The 25104-nt window shown below is 33.5% G+C and overlaps 4 protein-coding genes across 4 annotated transcripts; all 4 read right to left on the minus strand.

The window, feature by feature from the left end:
* Positions 1-3416: 3416 nt before the first annotated feature.
* Positions 3417-6660, minus strand: LOC115702661 (protein EARLY-RESPONSIVE TO DEHYDRATION 7, chloroplastic). The gene is made up of 5 exons (XM_061107115.1): positions 5567-6660; positions 4654-4820; positions 3981-4065; positions 3631-3844; positions 3417-3477 (listed from the first exon to the last, which is right to left on the minus strand). The coding sequence occupies exons 1-4, from the start codon at positions 6502-6504 to the stop codon at positions 3658-3660; spliced, it is 1377 nt and encodes a 458-aa protein (XP_060963098.1). The 5' UTR covers positions 6505-6660; the 3' UTR covers positions 3417-3477; positions 3631-3657.
* A 940-nt stretch (positions 6661-7600) lies between these two features.
* Positions 7601-15676, minus strand: LOC115702659 (alpha-mannosidase). The gene is made up of 29 exons (XM_030630083.2): positions 15129-15676; positions 14968-15051; positions 14777-14868; positions 14052-14226; positions 13720-13839; positions 13553-13636; positions 13395-13466; positions 13193-13306; positions 13021-13121; positions 12852-12945; positions 12590-12757; positions 12412-12504; positions 11919-11984; positions 11786-11842; positions 11493-11715; positions 11265-11398; positions 11059-11127; positions 10914-10973; positions 10488-10559; positions 10294-10341; positions 10089-10208; positions 9658-9723; positions 9469-9581; positions 9269-9353; positions 9074-9184; positions 8593-8688; positions 8450-8497; positions 8207-8275; positions 7601-8110 (listed from the first exon to the last, which is right to left on the minus strand). Exons 1-29 carry the CDS (start codon positions 15336-15338, stop codon positions 7916-7918), a joined length of 3039 nt encoding a protein of 1012 aa, XP_030485943.2. The 5' UTR covers positions 15339-15676; the 3' UTR covers positions 7601-7915.
* A 258-nt stretch (positions 15677-15934) lies between these two features.
* On the minus strand, positions 15935-18891 carry LOC115702660 (uncharacterized). The gene is made up of 2 exons (XM_061106800.1): positions 18729-18891; positions 15935-17723 (listed from the first exon to the last, which is right to left on the minus strand). Exon 2 carries the CDS (start codon positions 17688-17690, stop codon positions 16578-16580), a length of 1113 nt encoding a protein of 370 aa, XP_060962783.1. The 5' UTR covers positions 17691-17723; positions 18729-18891; the 3' UTR covers positions 15935-16577.
* A 1998-nt stretch (positions 18892-20889) lies between these two features.
* LOC115702658 (26S proteasome non-ATPase regulatory subunit 4 homolog) lies at positions 20890-24789 on the minus strand. The gene is made up of 11 exons (XM_030630080.2): positions 24562-24789; positions 24288-24401; positions 23986-24091; positions 23184-23298; positions 22892-23101; positions 22490-22799; positions 22248-22368; positions 21889-21992; positions 21733-21801; positions 21234-21316; positions 20890-21105 (listed from the first exon to the last, which is right to left on the minus strand). The coding sequence occupies exons 1-10, from the start codon at positions 24571-24573 to the stop codon at positions 21266-21268; spliced, it is 1212 nt and encodes a 403-aa protein (XP_030485940.1). The 5' UTR covers positions 24574-24789; the 3' UTR covers positions 20890-21105; positions 21234-21265.
* Positions 24790-25104: the final 315 nt, after the last annotated feature.

Genomic DNA, 25104 nt, shown 5'->3' on the forward strand with positions numbered 1-25104 from the left:
TTGCAATGCATTTATGTTATACGGCTTTAGAAACAAGCACGTAAATTTACAAAAAAAAAAGTTAAACATTTATTAATAAAAGAATTATTTTTAATAGTAATTTGAGACGTAGATACTTAAATTTATTTTCAGATACAGTAATAATATTTAAATTATATTTTTGGAATTTTTCGTAAGTATTAGCTGTAAAGTGTTATTATCCATGTGTTATTTTCTTATTTGTATATTTAAATGAATTTTTTAATAAAAATAAAAATTTAATGACTTGGACCAAAAATCGCAGTAACAAAAATTACAGTAGAAAGATTAAAACACTTAAAACTCTATGACATGTAGAGGCAAGACTAATTACAGTAGCAAAAATTGAATTGCAGTAACAAAATCCCGACCAAGTTGCACCTAAGCCCAAGGAAAGTCGACGAGCCTGGCCGAAGAAAAAAGACAATTTCTAATAACTATAAATTTAAGAATTAAAAAACCTTAATTTTTTCACACAATTTTATTAGTTATACAAAGCCATTAAGAAAAGGTGAAAAAGACCAAATATTTTTTTAAAGCACAAGTGTAGCAAACTTAACGTACTTAAATTAAAAAAAAAAAATTAAAGGACAATAGTGACATCAATGAAAGAAAGCCTTATCACCAAAGTTAGTGACAATAATAATAATATATTATATATATAATTACATATTAATTGTATGCATGATATGAGAATTGAGATAAGTATAGTGTTTATATATTATATTTGACTACTTGAAATGAAATGAAATGAAATGAAAGCATGCAGGTACAAACCTACCTATATAGTCAAATTTTCTACTTATTATGAGAATCCACAAACAAAATCTACTCTTTTTCTTAAATATATAAGAAATTATATTAATCTTAAAAGCAATAAAAAAACAAAAAGCATAGGATAAGTCATATGGAATTATATATGGCCATTTGGGTAAGTGGAGATAGCTTACAAACAATCCATTTTCGATAGAGACTACTATATAGTGTTATGTGTATATATATAGTCGGCTATATATATTATAATATAACATATATATACATTATATAGAAACTTTTGAAGAGTGTAAGCGTGCACCATGTGCATTGACTTGGCATATATATATATTTATGATCAAATTGTCCTCTAGAACACTGTATTTGTGATCCACATCACTTGTCCATATATAAAAAAAATACAAATATACATATATATATCATTATATATATATGTGTGTATGTATGTATAGCTCCCACAAAAGGCTTACGCAACAACCACTACACTATATCTATATGTAATACTAGTAGTAGTAGTGCACTAGTGCTTAAGAGGTAAATTTAGTTTACAAAAAAGGCTTATATTAGGTAACAATTATCAAATAAAATTGTTATAAAGTACTAATTAAAGATAATTAAAGATAACGTTTTATAATTTGTTATTGATATTTTATAATAATTATTAATTTATGTATGATTTAATATTTAATTACATAACATATTTAGATGGTATTATGATATCTTTTAATATTTTTCACACACTAAATATAATAGAAAGAAGAAGAGGATAATATATATAAATAAATAAATAAGAATATTTGTGCTTTGATCTTGTTTGAGGACTATATTCTTCTTTAATTACAAAAACATTATTCTCTAATTTTACAACCTTTTAACTTGGAGCACTATTATTAGATATGTTTAATTTTCACACTTTTCTGTTTGGACTTAAAATAGACTGTCCTTTTTCTCCTCCTCTTCTTCTTCGTATTACATAAGATATTTTATGCTAATGACTTACTTAGATTATTGGTGATATTTTTATTTAAAATTTGGAAAATAAAAATAAAAAAAAAAAGGATACCAAGAAAATTCTTAGGTATGATTGATCAATTAATTGATGCCCCAAATGCCCATAATTTTTTTTTGCCTATTGAATTGATAAGGGACAAGACGAATCTCTTCAGTCATTGAAAATGATCACAAGAAAATACACGTGTCACTATCAGAATCAGACAAAAGAATCCACAGTTGGCTCTTTGGGTGTATAATAAGAATTTTAGTAATTTTTTTCTTTTCACACCAAAAATAAAATAAGGCATTTGATTCGTTACTTAAAGACTTGTTATATTATAAAAAAGACATTTGAGAATATTAGTGGCCTACAATTAAAGGTACATACAATACACCCATCAAATTTTTTTGTACCTGATAGATAGATGTTGTTGGTGCTCCAATAACAAAATGCATGTATATATATATATATATATAATATTTATTGTATTGTACTGCTACACCTACTACTACTACATTACAATTAAGTATTAAGTGGTAAACGCGTGGCAATCGATATTGGGCCAATCATTCTTCATGGGCTTTCTTCATTGGACAATAGGCTATTGTATTGGGGCCCACGGCCCAATAGATATGCAGCTTGCAAACAAAGTTGGGTACCAGTCAAAGCCACACTGAAGGAACTTTAATGAACTAAAGAAAGATTTTAAAGGTTAGCATTGTTACGGGCTAATAAGATTCACTAGACACGCTATAATTGATTAGCAATTCTTTATAATATTTATTAAAATAAAATAACTGAAATCGATATTGAGTTGCACTAATAGTAATATTACACCTCACAACACAAGAGTATTAGACACTATGAGTGTCCGATATTGAGTTGCACCAATAACGATATTACACCTCACAGAAATATTAGACACTATGAATGCCCACTAAAGGAGAAAGAAATACTAAATGACACTTTTAGTATCTAGCACTACTGTGAGTTGTAATATTATTATTAGTGTGATTGAATATTAGGTTCCACTTGTTTTACTTTAATAAATATTATAGAAAATCGCTAATTAATTATAGAACGACACTTCATCGTGGTGCTATGCACCATGGATGCCTCATAGCATAGATCTTCTCTAAAAGGTACATGTGGTGTCTATTCTAACACCCTCTTAATATCGTTATTGGTGTAATTAATGTAATAACTTTTAATATCGTTATTGGTGTCATATAATTTAATGTAATAACTTTTAGAAAGTATCGCTAATCAATTACAAAGTGACACTTTTAGAAGGTGTTAAGTACCACTAGTACTCAATAACAATACCCAGTCTTTTAATAGGGAATCACTGATATTTTTATTGATGTTGATGCAAAATTAACGATTATTTCTTCTTTAAAAGACCAAAAAGAACGGCTTTTCATAGATTATCAAAGACATTAATCTCCTTACCTAACAGGATGTGATGAGCTGATGATAAAGATTGAGAAAAGGATTGTGAAGAAAACGATGTTTAACTACTTAATATGAGGAAACAAAATAAGATATTTTCACCTGATGAAGAACAACTATGATGAAGCTTTTACTAGAAACAAAACAAAGTAGAAGAAAACACAGAAGAACACATTAATTTATGCCTTGCCAACATTACCTGGTGGGCTTTTAGATTTAATACCATTGAACAAACTTTCCTGTTTCAAAAAAAGGAAGAAACTATACACATCAGTACAATAAACAAGACAGAGATACAGATCAGCATCATGTTCATATTGTTACTCCATCAATAAAAAAGAAGATTTCTTATAAATTACAATGAATAACACAAACTAGGCTTAAATCTTTGCCTTTGTCACTGTGATTCCATCAATTGATTACTTTGAATCCTTTTTCTTAGCTTTTTTCACTTCAGAAGCTGCAGCTTTTGCTAAAGAAGTAGGTTTAAGAACACTTTTTGGATTGAATGCCTTTCGGATTTTAAACGCAGTCCATGCGGTCCCTATGGCGTGTCCAGCTGCATCAAGTCCTTCGTTCGTTGCCTTTGCTGCTTCTTTCCCATACCTGTGACGAAAAATAAAATAAAAAATTGAACATGTCACTATTTCTATTGCCTTCTAACTTAACTGTTTTGCACATCTCTATATCACTTTGTGAAATCATTTTGTATACTGCTTTTCGGGATCAAGATGAATTGTACCTTTGGGAGACCAGTTCGGTCGTTACAGTTGAAGATGTTGACATGACATTTTTTCCGGATACTTCCACAGCATCACAGACCTTGCCTGTAACATTAAATTGAAACTATGAATATGGCACATAGGAAAACTGCAAAGCTGTCCAGTGGATATAATATTCCTCTTCTAACAAAATTGTCAAATGGTTATAATATCCTCTTACAACATCTAGGGAAAATTACAGCTAGTATCCAACTCAACAACATTGACAAGAATTAGGCTACAGCTGATATCAGAACTCTCGAAACTCCAATTGGAAATCGTCATAGGGAAAATTGGAATTTGATTTGTTCTAAATGAGATTGCAAAAAACATTTGACTAATCCTAACTGAAGTTCTCAATCGGTTGGGAGAGTGAGTATGTGTGTGTGTGTGGAACGGGGGTACAAGGTCCTCCATAAACTTATAAAAAAGAAGAAGAGAATCAGATAAAGTCGTTTCAAATCATATGAATGAAGATGGTAAATTTTAATTGTCAAATACAGGAGAAAAATTGATAGGTAGACGATAGACATGAGAGACATCAACATAAAATGCAGAATCATACTTCATATCAATATACACTATACAAAGAACCAAAAAGAGAGTGAAAACAATATCTTATTTCATGAGTAGAAAATCAGATAATCTACTTACTAAAGCCATCGAGTGACGCAAGTACAATTTCCCCAGGAAGAAGGCCAAAAAATTTCTTCCCCACTTTTGAGTTTGCCACTGAACTTGTAAAGAATCCAGATACTTTCACAACTCCTGAGAGGACTCCATTTGCTACTTTCTCTGTCATTTTGGTCATCCTCTTGACCCTGCACGGACAGTCAAGCTGAGGAATTGTAATGTATTCAAACACAAACAGAAAAAAAAAACAACTTAAAATGAAACAGTGAGAAACGAAAGTATAGTGTCTGTGACAACTATATTTCATTATATTTGAAGTTCAATCTAATGAAACTAAATTAAAACTGAAGCTACAATAAGCTAGCATGGAAAAGCAAATACAAAGTCCAATTTTTGGAAAAAGTAGCATGGGAAAAGGAGGGATCAAGATCCAAACTTTAATCCGACTGCTGAAACTAGCATACTCTGTTTTTAGAATATAAAGGGAAAAATATAATCTGAAAAGTGTACCATTTATTGTACCAATCCTAGAAAATGACTATAGAATGTACGAAATCTTCTATACAAAAACAGTAAAAAAATCCATTTTTCTTCAGAAAGTTTTGTAAAAATAGTCTTTTATGAACAACTTTATTAGTAAAATAACTTTCTAAAAATTTATTAGCAAAATAACTATGTTTGGTCACACGAGCAACCAAAAATTACACTGCGCAACTATAAAACGACTATAAATGGTCAAATTTACACTATGGGGACCATATTGTGTAAATTCAATACGGTTATTTTGCAAATTTTTCATTTTCTAAGTTGTTAGTTTGACAAATATTCCATTTTTTCCATTTAAATTATAGAAATAGTCAGAACAAGACACACAAACCCAATATAACAAAGGATAAAAATACTCAAAACCCAATTGAAAAGACAATATCTTTACCTTTTAATCCTCCTCATAGTTTCAGGACTAATCTCCCTCTCTTCACTCAAACTCATTCTTCTTTTCATAACTTCATTCCCCCATTTAAGCCTATCCACAGTCACATCACCACACCACAAAATTCCCCTGATCACTTGCCCCGAACCAGCAGCAATGAGCTTCGCCGCGGTGCCACTATACTCTTCCACATTGGGAGCAAGAGTAGTCCAGTACGCCGCACTCCTATCCTCCATCAACTCCTTTGTCTTCTTCTCCTTTTTCAAATCTGCCGGAGAAGTCTCCCTTGCCACAGACCCATCCAAAACCTCAGACCCCTTTTTCGCCTTTTCCGAAACCTCTTGCACCGAAAAACAACTGTAATGCTGCAAAATTCCATCCAATTCCTTAACCAACCGCTCTTGCCCCTTGGAAGCAATAGTCAACCCGTAATTCAACAAACTCTCAGCATCATTTGCAGCATTTTCCCCCTTCTCATCCCCCGAATCAGAATCCGATTCCGAACCGTGTTCCCTCGGTGTCCTCATCGAAAAGAAGTAATGCGAATCATCAAGCTTCACGGCTGCTTCATCCTTAGCCAATGGCCATTGGATCTCATCCCCGATTCGTGCGAGAACAGCAACGATGTTACCACCCTGACGAAGCTGAACCACTGTGAAATCGCCTGAAGCGAGCTCAACACTGTAATGCTTATCGATGAGATGAAGAATGGCGCCGGGAATTCTGACGATGGTTTCTTCAATGGCTTCGGGTGGAGCCGTGGGTGCGGAGGGTTCGGGGAATAGATTCTCGACTAGGTCTGTCATGTCAATGGTGGGGTAGAGATTTGAAGAAGAAGAAGAAGAAGGGTTAGGGTTTGGAGTAATTGGATGATCGGGATTGGAGGTGTTGACCTCCGGATACATTGAATTTCTTCTGTATGTAGGGTTTTGGGAAGCCATTGTTGTTGATTTTGAAATTGATTTTAGGAATTGGGGATTAAGGTTAGGGTTTGTTAATTGATGAAAGATTGAAGCTTTGGGTATGGGAGTTAGTTGCAGTAGCTGGGGAAATGGGTTTGGGTTCTTAACGGAATTCGATGACGTGACAGTTTTAAACTCCCGCGCCAATACCGGCAAAATTAAATTAATAAAATAAAATAAAAATAGACATATAAATAAATAATTTATAATTTAAAAAACAAATTAAAAAGGAACGTAAAATAATTTTAATTAATAAATTCTCTCTTCATAATTAAAGTATCATATATAATCTCATATAACTTATTAAAATTAGAGCTCTTAAAATACATAATGAAGGGTGGAATACAAGGCGGAGGTAGTTGAGGCTTTAGGGGTTAAGGAGGCCTTTAGTTGGATCAAGAATAAAGGGTGGAATACAATGGAGGTGGAAACTGACAGCTTACTCACTGTTCAAGCAATTTTTAGTATACAACAAATGTCTTCGGTATTTGGTTTGGTTACTAATGATTGTAAAACTTTACTCTCTTCTTCACCAAATACTAGTTTACGTTTTGTTAAACGATCAGCAAATCGAGTGGCACATTTTGTGGCTAGACGCTCTCGATTTTACTCTGATCGTAGCATTCTTGAGAATAATGTTCTAGCTGATCTTCAAGCTATTTTGTAATTAGAATGCTCATTTCAATGAAGTTGATATTTCATTTTCAAAAAAAAAAAAATACATAATGAAAATATAACCTTTAAAGAATAAGGAGTGATAAAAGAAAAGTAGAAATTAAAATAGAAAATATCATATTAATGTCACATGTATAATTTAACATTAAAAAGTTTAAAAATTATATATTTTTAAAAAATTATTAAACTAAAAACATAATTAAAAAAATTACGTACAACTAAATTAAAAAAAAAAATTATCTTTTAAAAATTAAGTACACATGTGGCATTAATATGACACTGATGTGATAATTGAATAAGCAAACATGTGACGTTTGACAAAACTTGATAAAAAACTAATTTACAACACTGTAATAATTATAGTCTAAGCCTAATCAAATTCAAGTCATTTGCAAAAGAATAATGATTGGAAATATCAAAATTATTCATACTAAAAATTCAATTATATGTCTTAGGTTTACTCAATATCATTATTATAAGTAACCATCTTTCGTTAAAAGTTAAGAAAACTCTTAACTTAGTTTCCACTTTCACCTTTTGTTAGTATAACAACTTTGGCTCAATTATTAATTTATTATTGTAAATGTTGTAAACATAGACAAGATTTGAAGCTTAAAAGTTTAGATTTTACAAAATGAGCAATTATATTATTATTATTATTATTATTTATTAGCTTGAACATGGCATAATAATATTAATTATAAGAAGTAAGAGACTAAAATTTCAATAAGAAAGTGCGTATTTCCATGGGACCAAGCTCAACTACAAGAGTTGAGTTGCTTATAGGAGACCCTCGAATTGGTGTCGTTTGGTCTCCTTTGGTGTCGTTTTGTTCCACTTTCCATTCCATTTTCTTTATCTTTGACTTCTCTTGATTAGCTGATAAGCTCACTTCCTTCACTTCCTTTATCTAAAATGTACACAAAATATCATTAACCAACACTAACATAAAAAACTATGTCCTATTTTAGATCAAAGAATATTCAATTAATCGAACAATACTTACTATTTTTCGAGCAAAAATCTTCTTGAGTTCAACCGTTGCTAATTTTGAGTAATTGGGATCTTCACCAACCTAAACATTCACATTATGAAAACTAAAATGTTGAGTTTGATTTGTTATGTCTGTGTGTATCAGGACTAGCCCTAGAGATAGGTCAGAAGGTCTATGCCTAGTTCCCACTCGAGAAAGGTTTTGAATTATGAAAAATACTATCTTGTATAAAATTATATGTGTGTTGTTACCTACCTCGTATAGATGAGCGAGACGAAGAAGAACACTTCCATCATCCAACTCCTGCAAAAGAAAAAGGAAAACTAGGATTAGAGAAAGAAAGAGCATGAAGAATAGTTGTATTGAAAATCGAGGTGAGTTTTGAATAAGATTATTACCTGAAGAGTGATCAAAGCAACATTAAGAGGCAAGCTATAATTTGAATTAAAGCTAGTTTCTTTGGTTGAATAAGAAGCTTTCCAATCCTCAATTTTCTACAACAACACATTTACAATATTAATTCATATTTGAATAGTATTGTTATTATGTAACTAGGGGTGTTCATTCAATCCAATCCGTACTATTTTGCTCATAGTACATCTGATTCAATTTGCACTTTGTAGATTGGATTGGATTGATTATTTTATGAACACCCCAAAGTAACATTATTTACAGAACGAATTGGGGTACCCTTGTCCCGTGTGTTTGTCTTAGAAATCCAGTGTGTCTATGCATTTCTTAAGGTATTTATATTCTATCGTGACACCACTCGCTAACCCCGTGATAGGGTTTTATGATGTGGATTAATTCAGGCTTCGAGATCAAAACAATAACAAAAGAGAATCCATATAGTATGTGTGTATATTATGAAGTGAATACCTCATGTGTGAAAGCTAAGAGAAGTGGCGAGTAAACTTCTTGGCCTGTCGTTCGACGCCAACTTGCCCCAGCACCGGGCTGGTTGATGCTCACGTAATAATTTCCTCGAACCTACGAACAAAGTGATTTTGATTAGAAGACTAAACAAATGTGCTATAATAATCTATGAGATGTGTTATGAAATAACTAACTTACAGTTAGTCCTTCACATGTATCTTCAACACAGACTCTCTCATCAAGGGCTTCGCCAACTCCTCTAGAATCATCTTTAATCATGCGCCTTTTCATTTAAGAATCGACAAAATTTTTAATCTTTTTTGAAAAGGGCAACTCCATAGACAAGATTTGTAATGACTTATATTGCTGAGAATAAGAAAATGTGTGAAATTTTTTACCTGTGCAGCATCAACTCTAGTTGTCCATCTGCAATGCTGGCTCCCCCAGTAGCACGATCAACTAATACCGATAATTCAGATTTCTTATCCGCGGTGAAAATTCCAAGATTAAGCTGAGGAATGATTAGAAGATTCATTTAAGTTTGTGTTCCAAGAAAATTCATTTAGATTAGTGGTTAAGAAAATTACAGGGTAATAGTTTCCTGCTTCAGGCTGAGTAACCGTAAGAGGCCAGTCTTCTCGATGATCTCGAACCTGAGAAAATATTGTCAATGAATTATGAATCATGTCGGAAATAGAAATTAAATCAAATGAACATTTAAAGTGAAACGCGAGAATTTACTGAAAATTTTGGCCCACTATCAAATCTCAGCTCACTCCCCTTGACCCGAGTACACCCAAAGTTCTTAGTCTCAAAAGAACTTTACTCTCTCTCTCACTAGCTCTCATGTCGTGTTCTCTATCTCTCTCTAGATCGAATATCACAAGTTACAAATGAAAGCATTGGAACTGTTGCATAACCAACTAACATAACTGCCTAACTGTTTCAACTAACTTTCCCAAGTAAAGAATAAGTTAGTTAAGTTAGTTAATCTTGTGGATATGTAAGAAATTCTTACTCGTTTTAGAAAATCCCTTCCGTTCGAATCAGTGTAGAACACTTTGTTAGTTTCCATATTCGCTGTCAATCGAGTAATGACCTCTTTCCCAACACCATCATCTGTGGGGATTGGACCAATCTTTCAAAAATAAAGAGTTGTTAGAGAACTACACACACTTAAGTCTATAAAGTCTCAAAATTTGGTTTGTTTGTTTGTAACTCACAGTGAATTCAACTTCAGCATGTTCTTTGTCCTTGTAAAGCCTGGTAACCTAACATGACATAAACCGAAAAGTGTTATCGTTACCAAATGAAAGGCTTAAAAAAGAAATTATACTTTGTGTATGGTCTTATAGTTTCCAAGACAAGAAAATTGCAATATGGCCTAAGATATTGAACCCGAAAATATGTTAATAACCTGGTAAATCCATGGATTAAACTCTTGGTGAATTTCATCAACTAAAGCTCCACGAATGACCTTTAGCTGAACCTGTAAAATGCATGAAAAAACAACAAATCAGAAGTGAAAAACCAAGACACTTGGATTCCATCTCAAACATTATCTATATATTCTGTTATTTCTGTTAGTGGTAAGCCTAACCAACTTAACTGTATACATGTATATAAGCCTAGTCTACTCGGATTAGACACCGAGTTTTTCATTCTCAATTTTTCAGAGAGTTTCGATGATTGTATTGTGGTTTAGTTGTGAGAGCCTAGCTCGGTGTCCATTGTTTAAGATTGTTTGTTTTTGGTCCTTAGTTCACTTCTTCTGTTAAGTTCTTGAGTTGTTTTTGTTAATCCGAAACACAACAATGTGTAATACTTTCAAGAAAGTGCTTACTGATCTTGAAACAATAGTTGGAGGCGCGCCATTAGGCCGGAAAATATATGCACCCGAAGCCTACAAGACAGATTACTAAAGACATTACTTAGACAAATTTATTGCTTAGAATAACTCGAAAAACCGTAGAACATGAAGTGCTTACCTGAGAATCAGAATCGCTACCAGTGCTTGAACCATACCAGAGATAGCTCTGTTGTATCGGTACATCAACCTTGTAATATATCACAATCAAATCAGCATTATTTTAGTATGTAAATTCTAAAATAAGTTTGACATATAAACTAAAGTTAAATTTGGTTGGTTTGCCTGATTTTGTAATATGCTACTTTTTGTGATTAAACAACTTACCTCGGTTTTAGAATTGTACATCCGTTTTAGTTGTCCCGAGGTAGACGAAAATGTCAGCTTTAAATTTCCAGGACCAACTTCTATGGTGTCATTTTGTGGACTCTCCAACTTGGACAGTACATGCCTGCGTTTTCCTGCAAAAGTTTAGAAGTTAATGCCTCTTAATGCATAATATTAATGGCGAGTTTCGTAAGAATGAACTCATGTTTCAAATTAGAGCTCAATTACCTGCACTACTAGATCCCTTTGAAACAAAGTAAGTATTCCAACCGAGCGGGGGTACAGAAACTCGAAAATGAAGCCAATAGTTTGGAGCTTGTTTTGTTGATTTTCCCAAGTAAGCTTGTGTATAGAATTTTCTCAAGTTCTTTGTAACATTGTCTAAACTTACATACTGTGCCTCAATTGTATTGCCTGAGGAATCTTGAACAACTAGATTGACATCATTAACCTGTCGAAAATTGTGATTCTCAGACCATATTGAAGAGAGTATAATGCAGACCGAGCAAACATGTACTTACTGGTATTTTAACAATGTCGGTACGAGGCCAACCGAGAGGATTGTATGCCACTAAAACCTGAAATAGTATGAGAAATTAAGACAATGAATCTTTAAAAATCTGAAAAGGGTATGGAAATCTCAAAAAATATTACCAAACTTTTTCCTTCTGGAATGTCTTCCTCTGTTGGTGGGCAGTAACTAATGTTGAGTAATTGACACTGTTTAAATCATTGTAAAGAAGAGGACAATGAAATTAGCATCCGATCTAATCCAACTTTTTTTGTTATACTCCAATTCAATCCAATTAGACTTTAAAATTCAATCAAATCCAATTAGTTTAGTAATTGGATTGGATCAGTTCATTTATTAGATTTCAATTCGAAACTTGGATTGGATCGGTTTTTAGTTAGATTTCGAAAGTGTCATCCAATAACCAATCCAACCTAATTAGAATCTAACTATACACATCCAATCCGATCTAATGTTGGATATCCAGTTTTTTATAATTAAATTTATTTTGATTAATTCGGTACAATTGGATTGATTTGGATCTCGCCCACCTCTAATAGAAATAGCTACATCAATCTAGAAATATGACAAACAGAAAAAACTTCAAGATAGAAGCAATTAATCAAATAGTATTACCTGGGAAAGTTTCAATTCTTTTGGTTCACATTGTTCTCCTGATTTATTATTCTTGGCTAAACAAGAAAGAGCAGAATTGACCACAATTTCAGCCTGTTAAGATCAATAAATTAGATCAGATACCAATGAAGAAATTCAACATTAGAGAGTAAAGTCTAAAGGCATTATAGCTTTTCACCTCGGAAGAACCAATGGCTAGGCGTTTCGCATAGTCATCTGTCGTATGCTGTTTAGCTGTACCGGTCACAGCATCATGATGCTGTGCAATGCCTAAAGCATCTCCAAGGCCAAAAGTGTTGGGACCCGAGGGACGCTTTCCCACCAGGAATTCAAGTTGCCTTGCTGCCTATTTTTGGTACATGTCAAAGTTCGGGGAGTAAAAATCCTAATTAACTTAAACTAAATATTACTTCTTCTGCTTAGTGAATCGAGAGAAATACCAAATAATATCCACTAAGAAACCGAACATATCGCTTTAGACCTGGTCGGCTAGTAAAGTATCCAGTCCAATAAGCATTTTTGCTATCTGCATACCTGTAATTGATGAAAAGAAAGGCTTGTAAACAAGAATTCAATAAGTCTTGCTTTGTTAAACAAAAACGTACTTACGGAAAATAGTCTTCGGTTTTCAATGGCCATGTCTCATTTGCTGCATATTTTGCATCAGTGTACTTAGAGGGTGTTGAATACAATGCATTAACTCGACCGTCCTGATAAATTTAAACAGTTTAAATGCAAGTTATAACTAAGAAATTTGCATGAACAAGAAGGAAAATTTCACCTTGTTAACATAGTGAATCAACTTGTCCATTTCCTTAAACCATGACTCGGCATACTGATACTGAAAATCATCACCCATTGTCCACATGATATGGTTTGTCCTTGTCACATTAGCCTATACAGAATGATGATTAATCAGTAAGAAGAAGCTTTGAAAACAAAAATTACTGTCAAATATAGATCATTGGAGGTAAAAAGTTTACTTGGGTTATGGCTGCATCGATGAAATCTTGAACTCGCCTTTGAACATTGAAGTCAAAAAGATTAGGATTATCCTGCCATTTATTTCATCAAAAAGTGAAAAGTGAGATACAATGGGAACTAGTTTTTGGATATGTTTGGTAAAAAAGCATAAGCTAACCTGGACAGGTACAAAGTCATCAAACACTTCGAAATGAAAACCATTGGGAGGACTATAGTGAACTGGAAAGGCATTGGTGAAAATCTGCAAAGGTAACAAACATCAGAATCACTGAAACATGTGAGTTAAAATTGTATAGAGAAAATAGAATGAATCATGAACCGAACCTGAGAAGAAGAACCAAAAGTTTTGGAACCGCGCCATATAACTTCAAGCGATTTATCTCCCTTTCGCTTTGCTCTATCTTGATAATCAATTCTTGCAAAATGTAGAGACTCAAATCCAAGCTGCAACATAAAAGGGTAATCTTATTTCCAGAGTAAAAAAAATTCTGAACTTAAAACAGAAAAATCTCGTACCAAACATGGAAATGTGAAAGATCAACATACCGAATAATAGCTAATAAAAACTAGTGGATTGACCACAAACCACAATTCATCATGAGAAATCGAAACAAATAAATTGTCATTTTTCGAAAAATTATTGAAATGTTATGAACCTCAGCACCAAGTAGGTAAGCTTGTACTGCAGAGTGTCCAAAAGGGTCAATTTGCCACCCAGCTCTAGGAACCTTGTTGAACTGTGATTTAATGTAGTAATGGCCTAGTGTTGTTTGGTCAATCATGTCTATATAATGTGTGGTTGCTTCATCATGCATACACCAACCGCCATTTCTGCACCCCAAGAAAAAAAAAACAAAACATCTTAATAATCTAAGTACCAATGATTCAAATGAAATAATTGGCAAAATGGTCTCTTTTTTTCAAGTCATGTTGCACTCAAAATGACAATTTAAAAATTTAGACCATTAGTCCTGATGCTATTTGCAAAGAATTATCGAAAGAGTATTATTATTGAGCATCAGTGGTGTCTAGCACCACCTAGAAGTAACGTCTTACGATTGGTTAGCGATATTACTTAAAAATTATTATATTAAATTACATGAGACATGATATTTAATAGCTTTATGACACTTGGGAATGTGCTAGGCACCAGTTGTGCCTTTTAGCATTTCTCTTATCGAAACATAAGTTCATTTGTCCAAGGCTCAAAAAGAGAAATACTAAAGGGAATAATTCAATATCTGGTCCTGTACATCTTGAGTTAATATATAATATAGAAAAATGCTAACCAATCACAACGTACCATATCAGTACAATGTTCTCTTTAAAAATGAAATAGATAATGAAGTCAAAAGAGAGTACCAACTACAAAGGTACCTACATGAACTCCAATTGGCCAGAATCCACAAGTAATTTCTTCACAACCTCTTGTATATATGGACTTTGTTCTACCCACCATCTTTGGAAAAATGCCTAAGAATGTATAAGTTAAAAACAAATAAAAAATCAAAGCTTTGGTAAATGACAATGTTCATTATAAATGTCCCATCATAATGATTTTTCAAGCTTTACCATCTCAGCAAACACAAACATCCTATTTGGATCACGAAGCAAAGATTGCACAACTGAGTCAAGAGTATTTTCAACACAAGCTCCCTAAAAAACAAAAAACCCAAAACATTAATTCAACCAAAAACTAAAAACTTAAAACAAAAATGGTAAACAGAACATACCTGAATGCTGTTATTGGATCCAACATAGTATTGATCAACTGTTTTCAACCAACCCACATCATCATGAGAATGAGGAACTAAATGAACATTCAATTTCCCTTCAACGACAACACTTTTAGTGTCGTATTTCATATAACTACCACAAACGACATCAATACTACTAATCACCAGAAAACCCAAAAGAAAACTCAAAAAACAAAGCTTTCTCATTTTTCTAACAACCCCAGATGATTATTTCCCCATATTATGGTTTTTATCACCTTAAAATTTTCGATTTTATCGAGTGAAACCCACTAACTCTGTTTCGAATAAGGACAAAAACTTGAAGCCATATAATATATTACTTGGCCGGCTAAGATTAAGACTATGCCTTAAACTTTTTCGAAGTTAGAATTTTTATTATAATGGGATTGAAGCTTGATTCTCCATTTTGATAAAGTAAGTTTTTTTATGGCTATTTTGATTTCAGAGGTGAAAATAAATGTTTATTAATGGCAGAATATAGTAACCAGTGGGCACAAACACACCAGGTAGTTTTGTGATTGTGTAAGGTCGAGACTAGGTGAGATCGGATTTTATGATCGTTGGATTAAGCTATGTGAAAAATGATTGGCGAATTGACGGCTGTAAGTGTTTAGCTTGGTAAGCTTGACCGCAGTGGATTATTAACGAGTAACTGCTGTGGAGTCCACATAGGTCAGTGGAAAATGGAGTATGTTTTTGTGTGTTTGGAACTTGTAATACTTTTCATTGGTTAGTAAAGTAAGTGGAAAATGTATATTATGAAATAAGACAACTATATTCTATTGATTGTAATTAAGTTTATCTTATGTTAAACATAAATAAGTTGAGAAAGTCATTGATAAATTACATGGTAATTTCTCTATAGAAAGGATTGTCCCAAACAGTTTGATCTTTTAAAACAACACCGTACAAAACCAGCTCAATTGAACAATTCAGACTCCATCTCAATGGAGTGAGCTTAACCAAACTCAATTTTCACAATATACATAGAAGCATTGCTCTGCTGGATTAGTACTTGAACATCATTGGTAAGAGAGTATTCCCTCCAAGAGGGAAAGCACCCGAGCGAGCAAACGAAGCAGAAGCGAGAATGTCGGTTTGAGTAACACAAGCAATGGTGAGAATCCAATGTCCAAATAAAAACCTCCAAGATTCCCTCTACAACAGCAAGCAAGGTTTGTCCTCATTGGGGTACTTGAACATCATCGGTAGGAGAGCGTTGAGGGAAAGCACCGGCACCAGCAAACGAAGCAGAAACGAGGGAGAATGTCGGTTTGAGTAACAGAAACAATGGTGAGAATCCAATGTCCTAATAAAAACCTCAAAACTCCTCTAAACCAAGCAAAGTCTGTCCCCATTGAGAGCTTTTCAACATTATCTAACAACATTAAATTAACATCACAGTTTGATCTCTTAATTGAACATTCATTTACAAGAGTGAGATGTCATGGAATCATCATTATCAGACTCCATCTCCCACCAAAAACGACTGTGATCTTTCTTCAAACTACCACCATCACCATCCTCAAACCTTTTCTCAAAATCCACATCATCCTCACTCTCATCATCATCATCAAACTCACTCTTCTCCTTCTCTGGCTTATAACTCCACTCGAGTCCTTTCAAAACATCCCGGTCTTTCCACTTACCAACAACAGAAACAGCCTCTTTCCGAGCTTTCCCCATCATAATCTCCTTCCATGAAAAAGAACTATCTGCAATCCTTTTCAAACCTCCATCATTAACATTCCCCACAACCACAGTCTTATAACACCTCATCTTAGCTTCCTCAACAACACTACCAAACCCCAAATCATCCGAAACAAGCACCACGCACTCTGCTTTCCTCAAATCCATCATCTCAACTATATGCTCCCTCATTTCAATGCCTGCAACTCGAGACTTATCGGATACCTCCCTCACCAAAAACCCAGCTCGCTTTAGCTCGTCTGCTAAGCCATACCCAACTTTTGGAGTCAAAACATCTCTAGCACAGTTTTTGTACTTCTCCATTTTCATTGAATATTTTGCTACAAGCTTCACTCTCTGACTCCCTCTAGCTGACTCAATCTGATTCAATCTCTTTGTGTTCTCTCGCTCGTGAATCTGTTTGAAATGATTAACAAACTTTTCATGGTTATAGAAGTTTCTACCACATACCCTGCAAAAGTACCGCTCTGGAGGCTTTACTAAACCCTTGTTCTCCAACTGTGTCAGCTTCTTTCGATCTTTCCTTTGTTCTTTAATGGCTGCAGGGACATAGCTCAAGGTCTGTTGATTTGCAAAGGCAACCGTGTGGCGTACAAACCCGAAAGAGGACGCGGTTTTCTTGAGCTTGAGTGCAGCTTCATATGGCGGAAATGGGTTTGGGGGTTTGTTGTTTAAATCCCAAAATACAGAAACATTCTTTTGGTGAACTCTTGGCAATGTTGAACAAAAACCCATTTGAGATTCATAATGAAAAATTGTATCTGAGAGTGAGAATGGGGTTAAGGTTTTTAACCTTAAGTTTCTGAGATTGAGGAATAATGTCATCATTTACAGAAGAAATCTTCTGTGATTCTTTAGGAACTGAAAAACAAAAAAAAAAAATTAAGCTTTACACGGGAGACGTTTGGTTGGGAGGAATGAAAATATAGGAATAGGAATGGGAATAAGAATAGGAATGGAATAAAATTTAAAATGCATAAAAAAAATTGATAAAAAAATAATTAATTTTTTTTTCTTGTTACATTGGAATGGTCATTCCTTTCTTTTCAAAATGGAATAGCCATTCTACCAAAATGGTGGAAAGAGCATTCCATTGGAATGCCATTCCAATACTTTAAAATGCAACCAAACAAAGGAATGAAATGAAAATTATTTCCTTTCCATTCCATTCCATTTTATTACCTCCAACCAAACGCCAAGAAAAGGCTAGAATTAGATTGCTATAACCTCTACATATAAAATATCTATATTGATATAAAGAAAGCATCTTCACATTCAACTATTCAAGTGAATTTGAACTATTTCTTAGTCATTTTCCAATGACATATAAATTAATATATATATTCATATTGTTGACCCAATTTGGGATTGTCACACAAGTAGCTCTACATCACAATCTCTTAGACATTAAGAACTAAACTTCACATAAATTTAATCACACCAAGGAATATTTATCCAATTACCAAAACCCTATAATGGGGATATGAAGAACTAAACTTAATAAAGAAATAGAGTCACATCAGAAACATGCATCTAAAGTAAATTCCAAATGAATTATGTTATAGAATGATTCTGCTAATGTAAATGGAAATCAGAGTCAAACTAAGACAAAGATCATTGAAGAATAAAACAAATATATTTAATTTAATATATGAAAAGTTCAAAACTAAATTATATTACCATTCTCAACTTGTTGTAATCTGATACCACAAACAGAAAAATTTCCATGTCTCATTTACTCCAATCAATTACAGAAGAATAACAAACAGAAAAAAAAAAAAGCATGAAGCAATTTGTTAAATCATTTCACAGTTTGTCTAAAAGCAAACTTTTATATATTTTTATATGAATAGCAGAGAAACTAACAAGAACAGATTCAAAGAATAGTTAACAGCTACTCTTTGATGTCGCCGACGGTGAAGCAAGTCGACGCCCAGTCTCCGACGGTGAGGTTGAATGGCTTTGACTCTCTCTCTTCTCTCTCTCTCTTTCTACTAAAATGCCTAAAATAAAAAATTTTAATTTAGAAAATAAAAAGGATTTTTAAATGGGAAAGTTGATTTTCTATACTTATTAAACTTAATTTTTTTTTTAAACCAATATATTTTACACTACAAAAAATATGCCAATTTTTTAAAAACTCCAAAAATACCCCCCTCATAACTCAAACCCTTTCTCTCTCCCTGAAACCGAATGAAAACAAAAAAAAAAAAAAAAAAAGCCCAAGTCCGATGGTCGGACCATGGGATCGACCAATTGGACCCATCGAACCCCATGGTCCGACCATCGAGCCACTCTCTCTCTTCCTCTCTCGAAAACGATTGAAAACAAAAAAAAAAAAAAAAGGCCCTGGTCCGATGGTCGGACCATGGGGTCCGATTGGTCGGACCCCATCGGACCGGGCCTTTTTTTTTTTTCAATTGTTTTCAGAGAGGAAGAGAGAGAAGGGGGTTGGGGCTTCGACCGCGGTGGAGAAGAAGGCTTGGGCTTCGACCGTCGTTGGGGTTGGGGCAGCGATTCGTGGGTGTCGTGGGTTGAGCGGGGGTTGGGGTTTTCGTGGGTGCCGTGGGTTGAGCGTGGGTGAGGGTCGTCGGGGTTGGGGGTTTTCGTGAGTGAGGGTGGTGGCTGCCGTGGGTTGCTCGTGGGTGAGGGTGGTGGCTGCCGTGGGTGAGAGTGGTGGGTGCCGTGGGTGGTGGGTTGGTGAGTTGAGAGAGTCGGCTGAGAGGGGAGGAGAGAGAAAGGGTTTGAATTATGAGGGGGTATTTTTAGGGTTTTCAAAAAATTGGCATATTTTTTGTAATGTAAAATGTATTGGTTTAAAAAAAAATTAAGTTTAATAAGTATAGAAAATCAAATTTTCCTTTTAAATTTCACTCATATTAAGAAAATAACTACAATTTTGTATTCATTTTTTTTAACTCAATTATTTTTTGTTTTTTACTTGAAGTCTTTAATTCATATTAGGAAATTATTTGTAATAATAAAGTAAATGCTGCAATCAAATTTTTAAAAAGAAAATTATAATTATTTTTATAATTTGAAAAGAATTTTGTAAAAAAATAATAATAATTTAGAAATAAAATCTTACAAGTGTTGAAAAATCATTGTAATTAAAGGTGGGTAATAGTCCAACCCTAATTTAGTTTTATAAGACTAGTATAGTAGTTTTAATTTTATAAGGTAAATATGATTAGTTTTGATTTTTGTAAAACTAATATTAGTTTTGTTTTTGTAAGATCAATATAGTCTAATAAAAATAAATTAAATAAGATCTTCACTAATGGAGATGAACATAGATAAATAATAATTTTTACATTAGAGAATTGTGTGATAATATTTCAATCAAATTTTCATATTTTATTAAATATTTGATATTAATAATAAAAAAAAAATTATTTATTTTGTAAGGGTTTTATTGGTGGGATGACATACCTCTAAGTTTGAGGTTTTCTTTTCTAATATTAAAATTTTATTGGTTTAAGATAGACATTAAAGTTTTATAAATTAAAAAAAAAAAAAAATCTTCCACTTTTACATAACATTATTACTTTTGTTATTTTAACTTTGATCAACTTTCCCATAAAAAAGATCAACTAGTGTGTTATACATTTGGTATGCTCATTCATGATTGCCAAATTTCATTACCTTCTTTGCCTAATATTCGTTTAAATTTCATAAGATAATCAATAAGCTGAGTAGCACACTATGTTATTAGACACTCTCAGTATCAAATATCAATCTGATTGATGCATTTCTAATTTTCCTGTTTTAGCTAATCTTCAAAGCCTTTTGTATTGAGAGATGAAGTTGATATCTCATTTAAACTATAGATCTTAAATTAATGTGAGTTAATGAAAATATGATCAAAACATACTAATACAAGATATAACATTTTGTGAGATTTTTCCAATATGAGCCTAATATAGCATGCATGTTCAATAATTTATAAAGAAAGAAAACAGAATCACAATTTCTCATTCCTTCTTCAAGCATTAGACTTTAACCATAAAAGAAGAAATGCATAAACTAAATAGTCAAGTAAAAAGATATTAATTATAATGTCGAAACAAAGCAGAGATGTATTTTCAATAGTGTACTTTCTGAGAATAATACTCTCTGCTAATGTCAAGTCACCCCCAACTCAAGAAAGAGACACAACCCATAATAGTTTATAACAAGGGAGCACCGAAATTACAAATAATTTTTTGTGGTGCAAATGGAGAGAAGAAGAACCCTTTTTGATCTGCATTTGTAGAAACATCAATATCAACAAGTCAAGATTAAGTTGTAATAATCACAATTCACATAACCATACAACAAGAAAACAAAGTGAGATAGAAGAGGCAAGTGGGTTTTTCGATGATCTCAAACCTCGCATGGAAAAACAGCTCTGCTCTCAACAATCATTTGTCTTCTTCTTTCGATTCTTTGTCTTCAGATTTCTTCTGGTCACCCTTTTAAGAAGACAAGTATAAATAGTTAATCCCACGATTCATTGTGTACAATAGCAGGACATATTTCATAGGCTATTTTAAAATTTTAGCCCCCGAACTATTACAACTACCAAATTGTGCCCCTAAACTTTTTTGCTCTTAAAATTTCCCCCGAACTATTCAATTTTTTTTTTGGGTAAGGTCCGAACTATTAGAACAAATTTTTAATATTAATTATATAATTTATAATTAATTTTATTTTCCTTTTAATTATACCACATTAACAAAACTTATAGAAGTCCCTTATTTAAACATTTTGAATAATTCAGGGGGAACTTTTAATATGCAAAAAAGTTTGGAGGGCACAATTTAGTTCGGGGTAAAATTCCAAAATAGCCTATTTAATATTGGTTAATAATGATTATAAACAAACTCACCTCTGACTGGCTTTGCATGGAAGCCAGCAAATCTTTAACTGAAGGATCGTTTGGATCAACTCCCGGAAGCTGCAAAAGTATTCAAATTATAAATATTACGGAAAAGAAAAAAGAGCAAAAAAATATACAAATAAGTAGGTTGGGAAGAATAATTACAGAGGCAAGAATGGAAGACACAAATGACTGATCAGCCAGCAACTTGCTCATATCTGCCTGGTTAGATGAATCTTTTGCACCTTCTTGCACTGACAATTGAAGTGCTGCACAACAGGTATGTGAAACTCAGCAATAAATAACCATCATCTCAATATTGGCGAGAATATAAAAACATGCTAAGCAGATCTTTAGATCGATTCAATCAATTGTTCAGAGCAAAATGAGAACAATTGAATTGGTAGGTAGCTCAATCAAGCACTAAGAAAAGAAACCGAAACTTAATCCATTAAAAAGAATAGATAGAGAGCTAAATGTGCATCTATGCATTGAAAAGAATGGCAGGAAACAAAAGGACCTACCTAGGGCCAATTCTGGGTCCTCTGCAGCTGCCTCTGACATATCTGTGTCTCGCACATCACCAGATGCAGGGTCATCCATTGACATTGCAAGGGCCTGCTGCAGTAGAGCGTTCTCATCGTCCTGTTGCAAATTAAAAGGTGAATTATCATACAAAATCAAAACCATTATAAAACTAAGTAATTCCCCAAAACAGACAGTATATTGTCAAATAACTATGGAAAACAAGCAATATGTGACCAACCGTCAAATCAGTTGCTGCCTTAGTGTCAGCTCCAGAAGTTGCAACGGTGGCGCGCTCTGTCATAGTTGCATCCTGTGAGCTGGATGGTTGTTCCCCCTCTTTCCCATCCTTAGTTGCCTCCTCTGCAGCCCTTTTAGCAGCTGCTTCCTGCCTGGCTCTCTCTTCTTCCATTGAAACTCTAAGAGCAAGCGCCAGCTCTGGATCTAAGTTGGGATCTACACCAAAATCAAAACCACCACCTCCAGCTGCAGCGGCAGCAGTTGCTGCTGCAAAACTTGCACCTTCCCCATCACCGGTGAAGATAGGTGTACTGTGATATTAAAAACAAAAAAGAAAATAAAATTATATGCTTGTATTCTATTAAAAAACTTAAGTAAACCAAAAAGCAATGAAAACAATTACCTAATAAGCACATCAGACAAAACATTTGGACCAGGTGGAACATGAACAATGTGGCTAGTGTCATTGTTGTTCACCGAACCAAGAAGTGCCTCTACCTTCTCATTCTTTCCATCATCTTCTTCACCAAAATTAACAATATCAAGTGCTACACTGTTCTTTTTCAACTTTCTTCCAATCATCTCTAAAGTCTTTTTTTCATGTTTTATGGGACTGCAAACAAAAAAAATGATTATGAGAATTTATGAGATTGGAAAATACAGGGAAGAGATCCAAAACTCATGCACCGTAGTACCTTCCAGCAAAGACAATAATTCTTTGTTGCTGCTTCTTGTTCTGCCTATGCTTGAGAGCCAACTGAGCCACCTGGATACCAGCAGCCAGATTCATCTCACCGCCTATTTCTAAACCTAAAGTTATGAAGGACAAAATTGGCATATTAAATATAGTACACAGCTATGTAAAAATGACAGACAGGAAAGGAAAATCATTTCCAGAACAATTGCTGAGCATTTTAGCTTATCATACAAACTAAATCTATGTATAAATAAAAGTGATGGTGCAAAGATTTAAGTACAACACATGTGTTATCTCATACTAATAAGAGATTATGCAACTCGAAAAGTATTACAAAGGAATGAACGAGACTAAAATGACAATTCATGGCATATATAAGGTACATATACAGCAATGGTAGTACCAATATTAATATAAACGGACTCAAACTCAACAAGCAGAAATCATGAGTGATTTAGCAGCCAAATGCAACAGGTTTCTAGATGTTAGAATTGTCATTACTTGGTAACATAGCAATTTTACACTAGATTATTATTTGCTGGTGAAAAATCTATGCAGGCATAACTTTATGAACATACATCATTTCCTTAATTCAAAACTGAAGGCAAAAGTTCACATAGGCAGAAATTTTCTTCACTTTGTATCATAATTATAAGAGAGGTTAAACATAACCATTTCCTTATACAACTTGTACCAATCAATGCAGTATATATGTACATAAAGAAAATATAGAAACATCCTATTCGTATCACTGTCTGTAAGTAATCCATTGAAGCCATTGATTTAATCATGAAACTAACCATGCATGCATGCTAGGATCTTGCCAAGATCACTAGTTGGAGTCACCAAAACACGAAGCCCTTTCCCAGCCATTGTGAGAACTCCCACTGTGTTCTCTGGGTTAGACTGCACAAAAAAAAACCCAATACATACATTTGTTCAGAAATATCTAATCTAAACACAAAGCAAAAGCAAAGCTAACTGTTCTGTAAAGACTTCATTTTGTTATTCCCATTGAACAATCGAAAACGAACAAAGATTTCAAATTTTCTTAATAGTTGCTTACTAACCAAACAGATAAATAATAAAAAAGATTTCCGACCTGGGTTTTTGCTCCACAAATAAGGTTCACAGCGTCAGCCTGAGCTTGAATCCTAGAAGGAGAATAATCACCGTTCCGCATCCATTCCGAATTGTCAATACAGATCATTGTCGCCTACGAACAATCAATCAATCAAACAATCAAACAATTGAAAATGAAAAACCCTAGTTTCAAAAAATGAAGCTTCGAAATCGCAACAATCAAACAAAAAGGAATTTGAAAATACGTAGTGTAGTGATAATAAAGTAGATGATGATGAAATTAGGGATTCTACCTCGAGCACCATGGTTGAAGAAGATTGGAATTACAGAGAAGAAAGAATCCCTAACTGTAGAGAGAGAAGGAAAGAGAGAGAGAGAGAGAGAGAGAGAGAAGTTTTCTTGCATAAGGAGGCTTCTTCAGTGTTCTATTCTTCTAATAAGTATTTGGAAGATAATCTGGTACGGGCAGGACTACCATGTACCCTTCTAGCATGTTATAATTATTTTTTGGTTAATTTGAATTTTTGCTCCCAATTTTGATATGTATCAAATCATGCTTATAAATTTTTAATGTTGTTAAAACTTTCTCAAAAATTATTGAAATTGTTAGATTTAAAAACTATTGTCCACTTTTAAGAAGGAAAATCTGATATAGATGAAAGTTTAAGCAACATGATTTGTTACATGTTAAAATTCGAGGGATATGATTTGCTAGATGTCAAAATTTAGAAAGCATGATTTTGTACATACACCATTTACCGGAAAAGTACACGGAACGTGATTGGTACATGTCAAAATTTGAGACAAAAATCCTAATTAACTTATATTTTATAACG

Source organism: Cannabis sativa, chromosome X, assembly GCF_029168945.1.
Source record: "Cannabis sativa cultivar Pink pepper isolate KNU-18-1 chromosome X, ASM2916894v1, whole genome shotgun sequence".
NCBI lineage: Eukaryota > Viridiplantae > Streptophyta > Magnoliopsida > Rosales > Cannabaceae > Cannabis > Cannabis sativa.